The sequence below is a fragment of the Convolutriloba macropyga genome, chromosome 4 (assembly GCF_964194025.1).
Source record: "Convolutriloba macropyga chromosome 4, txConMacr16.3, whole genome shotgun sequence".
In the NCBI taxonomy this organism is placed as follows: Eukaryota; Metazoa; Xenacoelomorpha; order Acoela; family Convolutidae; genus Convolutriloba; species Convolutriloba macropyga.
The window spans coordinates 47,448,014-47,457,966 of record NC_134471.1 but is presented as its reverse complement, the minus strand read 5'-3'; the positions used below and the strand labels follow the sequence as shown (position 1 = coordinate 47,457,966).

The following is a 9,953-nucleotide window of genomic DNA, read 5'->3' as shown; positions in this document are numbered from 1 at the left end:
CTAACGTACAGTTTTTTTTGTAAATTTTGTCAATAGATTTTTTTGCGTCTTTTGACTTTAAATAGTATGCATATTTTCAAACAGCTTGATTTCCTTCATCAACAATGAGGATCGTTAATGTGCGTTCGCACATAAAGTTCCGACCCCGCTCATCTTCATTTTTCACTTAATTGTCTATCAAAATATAAAATATTTAATTATAATTAATTTGGTTATCATAACTATGGTAATTAATTCAACAGATCAGCAGTTCAATAATTCTAAATTCAACTGTCCTTTTCAAAATTTGCAAGCGTGAAATATTCTTTTATATTCTCCCCACTTTGGTCAAGTAAGAATAAAAACTCGTGATTGAAGGATTTAACAAATTGTGAATGCAGCTGTACTTTCAATTAGATGTCTTTGAGAAAATTCGTTTCCTTCGGTGATTTCGAAATTTCTCTGCTGATGTATGAGGACAAAAACTGGTAAAATCATCTGAAGTCCCCACTCATTGGGTGACATTTAAACACAGAAAGCCTCCCCTCTCATAAAGTGAGTCCAATATCACCTGAGGTTAGTGAGATCTTCAACCGGATTTTCTTGACCCTCTGATTGGGCATAGCGGCACAATTGGATGCGACAGTCCCCATCAATTCTGGCTCATAATCCCGAATCTCTTGCACTCAGCATTGTAGCTGAGCCACGCATGGCACTTAGTGATACCGCTTGAGTGAGGCAACTGAGGGCTACTGATAGGCCGGAGGGCTGGAAACATCTGTTATCAGATAAAAGAGCTATTCTTTTCAATGTTTTCCTTGTTGTTTCGGATAGTCCGCCAAAAGGTTTCTAACGCCAAAGGTATGAAGTGGATGCCCATATCGCTGCACTTCTGGTAATAATGCCCAATCTTTCTGTCTTCTGCTAGGGTTAGAGCACAACCACATGTCCTCGCCGCATCTGAGATAAGACTCGCTTGCAGTGGGGACGTAATGGTAACGTCTAAGGCTGCTGGTTGTCCTGCTATAAAACTGGGCGAATACACATCGCCTGGTCTTGAATTATTTTCCGGCAGATGATGTTTTTGCTCACATACAGGGGAAATATTGGCCGACGAACAGGCTGTCATTATTGTGTCTCGTACTCTGTCATGACGACAGATTATATCGCCACGCCCCTGACATGAAACGGCATGATCTCCAAATATGTCCAAAATAGCTGACTTAAAATATGGACATCTCCTATCCGAATCATAGAGTGGAACTCCTAAACGGTATTTCAGAGCAGCTCGGAACTCGTTAGGTTGAAGGTGTAGGCCAAGAGCAGGGACAGGTGCTGCCGTCAACCAAGCTCCTGATTGAGGTAGGGAAAGAGATAACAGTCTAGATTTTTCTCTGGTGGAGGTTTGACATTCAAGAAGGTTGCTTAGAGCCGTATTGTCAAATTTTTCTTGAATTCTCTGTTGCGTCAAATGAGGAATCCCCAAAGCACTAAACTCCTCCACTAGGTCTGTGAAACTAAATTCGTGAGTTGGGTTCACACCAGAAATTTGTTCTACTATGTTTGCTGCCTGGGATAAGGAACCAACATAAGCTGCTTTGAATTGGTTCAGAGAACGTCGAACTCCGGCTCCTGTTTTGCTTATTGGCAGGCATGCTTGCTCCCATGAATTCTTGCAGAACCCAATATATTTTCAAAAGTTGTTCGTTGGAGATTATCAAATTTTTCAAGTATTATGTTACTCTCAGTGGACGGTGTGTTGCATCTCAACCAATACACCATTTTAGGTGCACACAGACAGCTACGCAAAATTCCGAGAGCGCACTGAGGGTCCTCTATATAGCCTAGATTGTCTAACACCTTCTCGAGTTTTTTAACCCGTTTTTCTAAACAAGACGCAACAAAAGTGGGTGTTCCGATTGCTGCGCCCAAGATTTCGATTCCTGATTGGCTCTTTCTCTTTATCTTGCTATAAACAGCATTAAAAAACGAGGTGGACCACAACTCACACTTGTCTCTTCTGAGTTCAAGGACAAACTCGTTGCATTGAGTTGCTAAAATTTCTAATGGTTCACATAGCTCTTCCGTGACTGCTATAATGAGAAAGAGATTAAAAAAATTCACATATAAACATATTGTTCAACAAACTACTAAAGGAATGAAACAATCTACCAAAGAGGGCTGATGAGACCTCTAACTACCATAATATGAATACCAGAACAAAAGGCGATAAAAATCGAATAAGTATAAATATAAAGTATGTATTTTTATTTAAAATCTTGCTTTTTTGCTTTTTGACGTCAAACTGATAAGAAAGATGCATCAATTGAAATCATTGACAGTTTTTTTCTACGTCCATAGAGTGCAATCATTACCTTCTAATATCCAGAATATGTCATAAGACTACAAAAAGAATGACTACAGGCAAAAAAGAAAAAAATTGCACGAAAAGTGCACGAAAAGACTTGCACGAAAACGATGTCCCAGCCAATTAAAAATTGAGCTGTTTGCTATAAAAACATTACAAAACCCGGGTTGTTATTTTAAATTGACCAGAGGACCACCCATTACTGTGATACTTTGAAAAGAAAACCAAAACCTACAAAAATGAGCGATATGCAAAAAAATCATGAATTTTTTTTTCAAAACCGGTTGTACCAAGAACAAAGACCAGTTAAGAACAACAAAACCGTTATAAAGTGCACATTTTTGGTAAATAAATGAGGGATGTGTTTTGTTTAAAGATATGCTAAGCTACAAGTTAACAAAAATGAGATTGGCAAATCTCAGAAATTTATAGTCTTTTTTAAAAAACACATGACTTCAAAAGTCATAGCCAACATAAACTTTCTACTAAAAGAGTAGACAATTTATCTTGCAGCTTTTTCGAAAAGTAATTCGCCGATTATTAGTGAGACGAAGTCAAAAGACTTTAAAACAACATTAATTGCAAGCAGATCTAAAAAACTTCACAAACAACTTTACGAAACTACAGTGTTAAAGCCAATAAATTTATAAAATATCAACCCCGAGAAAATGAAATCTTAAATTGCGTCTCCTTTGAAAATTATCAAGGTTTTTTCAGAACGACTATCTCAAAATGACAAGAAAAAGAACCACAATGTTTGAAATGTATCTGAAAATCACAAAATTCTTCTGAAAAAAATTTTCTGAGCCCTGAGACATCAATCAAAACGTTCAACCTACCTGGTTTTTCATTTGAAAAAAAATGACATTCATTTACAGAGAATAAGCTTGAAGTTGAATGAAAAATATAAAGAAAATTGACAATCTCAAAAAATCAGTGAAATTTCTTTAAAAGAGACACATTCAAGGACATAAGAGGCCTTAGCTAACAGTCGAATGCTTTTTCATGTTCATTTACACCTCTTGAAGAACCTATTTTGAGATTTGAATTGGAAGGTTTTGAAATAAGACTGCAAAAAGAGTTAACAATTAGGGCGAAAAACAAGAAATCAGTTAAAATTTACTAAAACTCTTCCTCAAAGCCAAAAAAACCCTTAAGTTCTCTGAAAACAAAACATATCTACATTTGGCCCCATGTTTACGACAACAGCAATCAACAACAAATACAAACAAAAACAAAAAACGCAATTATAAATTTGCAATTATAAATTTTGGAAGCTTCTTTCATCTTTCAGTTAGATTGTTAAGTAATGTGACAATTTACCAAAGAAACAAAAAATAACAGCAGAAATGGGCATGTCGCATAAAATTTTTCATGCAAAACTTTGTAGTGCGAAAACAGGAAGCCATTTCCTTATCAAAATTAGTCTAAATTCTATAAGAAAGAAATTTTTACCTGAATTTACTGAGAAAAAGATAAAAGTTGACAGAAATACCATAAAAAATTAGCAAGTTCAAAAAAATCACTGAATTTTTTTAAAAGCAAATACTTTCAAGGACATAAGAGCCATTAGGTAACAACCGAATGCATGAATCAAGCTCATTTACACCTGCTGAAGAAACAATCTGGCTCTTTGAACGGTAGATTTATTATTCAGACGGCAAAAAGAATAACAACTGATCACAAAACACAATATTTCAGTTGAAGTTTACTAAAACTCATTTTTAAAGCAAAAAAAACCCTATGTTCTCTGGAAACAAACTCTATCAACATTCGGTTCTAACGCAAATGGCAGTTGTCAACAATCGAGCCGCGAATAAAAAAATTTGTCAGAAATAAGCATTAATAAAACGAGAAAAAAATACATTTTGAAAAACGGCAGCACCAAAACAAAAATTAGGAAATTTCTGATAGTATGAATACAAGATAATACTGAAACTATCCATAATTTTACCGCGCGCTCAACAACCTTCCTTCCCCTCAAGTGATCCAAAACTTTGCAAATTGGATCAATTGTTGAGTGAAAGACTTCAAATAATAAAAAAAGCACTGATGAATTTTGAATAGTTATCGAGTTAAATTTGGAAAAAACGGGAACATTTTAACTCCAGAAGACTTTTATAGGACGCCGAGTTTCACCTGGTCTTATTATCAATGAGATTATGTCAGCGATTTCTAGATCTCTACTTTCGGCAAACTTAAACAAAGTGGACCAAGAAACAATAATTTGGGCACCTATTGATGAAAAAGATCAGAATTTTGGAAACTTTACCAAATTTTTAGCCAACGAAACGCCAATCAAACATTTCAGCAACATTTTTCTTTCTCTTACGGTAACAATAACATCCTACTGTTAAAATTTTAACCTAATTTAAATTATATTAGCAAAATTGTTCCAAATTTTAGCAATAAATTACTGAAAATTTGATAAAAAACGGTCGAATATTCATAAAAGTTTAAACCTCGATAACTCCCTGTAAAAGAATAAATTCGAAAAAATCTTTTTGTCTCATATTCTATGATGTAAGTGTTTTTAATGGTACCACTCACAACTCTCTACGATGAATATATCGATCAGCCAAAATTCACTGAACAAAAACCCATTTGAGTATATATTCCTCCCTCGCCACTAAAGTGGGGGTCGGAACAAAAAGATGTGCTTTATTTATATTTCCCTAAGGCATACAAAGGTAGGGTATCAATTTCAATCTAACTTATTCAATGAAAAAGTTTTAGCAGAATTGAAGAAAATTTGGTCAAATATTACGAAAAAAGTGAATAAAAACAACGAAATTCACTCTACTTTTCTCAAAAGTTTAAACCTTCTTAACTCCCTGTAAAAAACGAAAATGAAAAAAACTTTTTAATTTCGTAATCTACGCTGGAGGAGCTTTCTAATGATAGCAGTCTCAACTCTGTACGCCGAATACATCGATCGGCCAAAATTGTCTGAACAAAAAAAACCCATTTGAGTATATAGTTCCTCCCCCCACAAGTGGGTCAGAACAATAAAAGTTGAATTTCTGTGGAGATAAAACAGATATTGTATTATAAGTTTATTATCAGTCTCATTTTGTTATAAGCTTCGTTAAGCTTCGAACAAACCACATAGTTATTTGTATGTTATCAAAACAAAATTATTCCTTTCTTTGTCTTGAAGTATCGCATTGTTTTCTTTTCGTGACAATGCTTTTTTTGTTAATTGATGAGTTCAGTAATAAGCAGGTGATGATGGTTTTATGGTGATGATGGTTTAATACTGCAGAACCAATTTCATGACCAATATAATTTCCTTCCATACATATGTAGGATATTGCAAGAACGTTCTTCATAGTTTGTGAGAGTGTAGTAGGGAATTGTATATGTTTTTGGGAATGCTGGCACCAAACATGTCATCTTGGGCTCATTGGCAGTTTTTCTTCTCTACAATTGTATGCTGTGTCCGCGGCCAAATTGTCAGTTTTCAGCTCTATACGGTAGAAAAACTGTTCAAAAAGCTTATTTAATTAATTTTTTTCACCTCTTAATACTTCATATCATGATACTAGATGGTTCCGTGCTGATGTTCATTTCACGCTCTCTGAATGACATATGTTTGACATGAAACCTCTCAAGGTTTTATCTTTCCCAGGTTTTATAGCTCGCTTTTTTAAATAAAAATTTGGTGAAAACAGATGCAGTTCAACGCTGATATCCCTTTCATCGTTCAAGAGATACGGAGCAAGCTTTGATGGATCTGCAAAATCTCATTAATGAGGATGGGGACCAACAGAATGACATTAGCCAAGGTAAGTGTTTTTTGTACCCCTTTATTTTTAAAATGATTATAAAGTTTCTGCCTCCATTTGCCTTACAAACATACGTACTATATTTGGTATCCATTCATATTTGGTATCCATCATATAAAACTAGAAACAAAAAAGAAGGGTTACGCTCATATCGTTCATTTCTTACATTTTTCAGTATTTATGTAGCCCAAAAACTGGAAGAATTTTCAGTATAACACAATACTCCTATGTTTATCTTCCGACAATTTCTCAACTCTGTGAACATTAATTGGATTGTGCCAACATTGCACGAAAAATGAGAATCGGAAGTCACGCACTGTTGTAGATTAGCCACAATGTTAGTCACAATATCGCAGCATTCGTGACAGCTCATTTTTATTTTTATTGGAGTTAATTCTACAAATATGACTAAGGTATCATCAAAACAGAAAATACTATTCCCATATGATTAATTGTCAATCCTCAACGTACACGGGGGAATTTCTAAAGCCTTTCCCATTATAACCCCCCCCCCCACCCTCCAGCTTAGTGCTCAGATAACCTAAACCTCCCCTCAATCATGGTAATTATACCATAATGGGGGCTATAATGGGAAAGACCCGAATTTTCTAACGCCATTCTGAATAAGGTCATAAGGCACATCAAGACAAGGATTCAAAGTCCAATAAATATACAGCAGCATAGCAAAATTTCATCAATCCAGCTGGCCAGGAAAAAACCAACTCGCATTTAAACCGCATGAGCAAATCTAAATATATTTTCGTTACAAGTGAAGTGTACGAAGGACGAATAGCGGCGTATAGCTTCAAGCAACATATCTCCCTTCCACAATTCGATCTAATTAAAGGCTAAACTCCAGCACCGGTATAGGTAATATAGGATATTAGGAAAACAATCATTGTTAAGAATGCTGACTAATGAAGTAAGATTGGCTGTATATACAAAAATGGAATTGGCAGGGACTGTGGCGTAAACTCGATGATGAGTTCAAGGATGAATCACGAAATTCAACTAATTCCAAAAATGTTATTGTTACGGCCTGGGGCCTTCGATCTTAAATCTGCGGTGGGAGAGGGTGTCAAACGCGGAGTTCGAACTGTCCACTAAAAAGTGTTGGTGTTGAAAGAGCCAGTTGCTCTGGTTTTTGATTGAGCGCCGGGTAAACCTACTTCAATCTGCGCCGGGGGCGAAAGTTATACGAAGAACTCAATCGTTCCCATAAATGATATGGCTGGTGTAGTATTGCTAATTGGATAATTGCCGCCGCAATTATCGATACTACAGAGAGTATAATTATTTAACCGTCGACTTTGTGAACACTTTAGACTTAGTCTAAACTGACGGAATATTAAGAGAGAGCTATGCTGCGTAAATTGCGTTGAGTGAATGAATACATTATTCATAGCCAAATACTGCTGTGTAATATTTAATACACTATGGAGCAGGCCATACCGGCTGATTCACTGCCGCTATTAATACGCGTACTAAGTGAAGGATACTGAAGCTATCCAGGCCGCTCTGCAGCAGCAAGCCTCAAACGAATATATGACTAAAGACGAGTAATAGTCGGCTCCACGAATGACCTAGGAATTGATTTGGAGCTAGTCATAGGTCTTGTGATTTTTTAGTCGTGTTGATTCAGTTATAAACACGCACGAGCTTAGAGCTTGCTGCTGAAGGAAATCAGACCAAACTCAACCAGCGCGAACGTAAGACTTGATTTTCAACAAAAAATTTTCTCTCTCTCTCTTCCTCTCACTGCTCTTAGAGCGAAACTTCTACTCCTCAGCTAAGAGGGAAATACAGCAGCGATTGTAAGTCTGCCAATTTTATAGCAAAAATAGAGTTAGAGTAATGTTCACATCCAGCAGTAAGATGGATTCAATTTATTGATTAAGATTAGATACCCCACCATATTTTCAAGTAAGATTTACCCCTTAATTGTGCTCTATCCTTTCTGTCTATTTACCAATTAATCTTTATAACTAATCAATTTTATTTTCTAGCAAATAACACATAGATTTGGAAATTAGCAAAGAACATTGTGAGCATATAGTGAGACTTATTCTAGCACGTAATTAAGGTCGCTACAATAATATAGGTTTAGCTCTAGTGTGTTAATTAAGAACAAGCGAATAAAATACCTACCACAGCAAAGTTAAAAACTGGTGCGACGAGGAATAAAGAACGTCGGTTGCTCACACATTTAGGGACCTGGTGGACTTTTTGTGGCTAGTTTTCCAAACCAAAAACCCAGAGGTCACACAGGTTCAATGGTAGGGCCACATACCGCGCTATCCGAGTACCTGTGTGAGATGTTCTAAGATTCTTCGACTAAAAGAGACGGGTTCTCCCCACAAAAGAACAGTCCACTGATTTAGTAACTTTGAGTACCGGTTTTTTCGCTTCTCAGACCCAATTTTTGATACTGTAGGTTGGTTTTTTAAGCGCACACGTGAGTACATAATTGTGTATCATAAAAAGACGTCTTTGTATCCCCCCCGCACAAAATTAGACAAGACCGGTCACATTAATGTTACTTTTAGACTAAATAATTGTGTTCCATTTAAACGAATCTTTAATACTGTTAGCATAACGAACTGTACTATCCCCCCTAGTCCTATATACGAAATCATACACCCATATTCATCAATCTAGCTCTCATTTATTGTCCGTAACTTAACCTTAGCGTGTCTTATACATCTTAACTTTTGATTTATCATCTAAATTGTCGAACTTATCATCCTCCAAACCCATAGTATTGCAAAAACAAATTGACCCACATGCAAATAAGCCTAGTTTAACGTTGTTTTGCTTCATTATACATGCATAGTGTACCTTTTATTGTATCTGAAGGTTAATAAATCACTCTGATAGCTACAAATAACGTTGTATTGTTAACCAAACACCCCAGCAATCACTATAACGCCTCGATTTAGCCCCTCAATTTCTAAAATTTCGTAGTTTTGAGCTAAACAAAGTTGGTTTTATGAAATTTTATCCGATTTTTTCTATTTTTTGCCTAAATTAACAGAAATTAGTGAGAAATCATCCACAAATCAGCCAATTATACACAATTTTTCACTAGAATTGTCCAGAATAGAGTAAAAACTTTCAAATTTTTTCAAATTTTTGAAGAATTTAGCCCCGTTTGGTGTAAAAATTCTGTGTTTTTTGCCTAAATTCACCCCATTTTTGATTTTTGAAAAAATAATTGAATTTTAGTGCCAAATTTAACTAAAATTCAACAAAATAAGCACAAATTATTCTCCAAAGTTGTCAATTTAAGCTCATATAGTCCTAAAATTCACTTATTTAGACCAAATTTTTTTTCAATTTTTACCTAAAAATTGCCCGATTCTAGACCCTTTGTTCCTAAATTTGCCAAATTTTGACCAAAATATTTGAATTTTTATCAAAAATTCATGCAAATTCATCGATTTTAATCCAAAAAATGCCTACAATTAACCAGTAATCGGCTATATTTAGTAAATTGTAACCATAATTTTTGCTTTGAAACACATAATCGAAATAATTTCAACCCAAAAGTGTTAGATTTGACCCAAATTATTGACATATAAGCCAAAAATTGTCATAAAATTGTCAAATATAGTCAAAATTTTCCCGATTTTGCCCTGTTTCATTAAGAAAACACCCGCTTTTAGTAAAAGATTGTCAAAATTTGCAAAAATTTTTTCCAAAATTTGCCTATATTGATCTGATAATTCATCAAAATTGACCCAAATTTGTCACTTTTTGCCCAAAATTGACCCAAAGTTCAACCAGGTAATCCAAAGATTGCCCGGAACTTGTAAAAC

General features: G+C 35.2%; 1 protein-coding gene across 1 annotated transcript in view; it reads left to right on the top strand.

Annotated features, from left to right (window-relative positions):
• Nucleotides 1-9,953, top strand: part of LOC142338084 (uncharacterized) — a 62,474-nt gene that overhangs the window by 3,637 nt on the left and 48,884 nt on the right. The window contains exon 2 of the mRNA XM_075387716.1: nt 6,059-6,135. Coding sequence (XP_075243831.1) covers nt 6,059-6,135 — 77 coding nt within the window. The remainder of the gene's footprint in view (nt 1-6,058; nt 6,136-9,953) is intronic.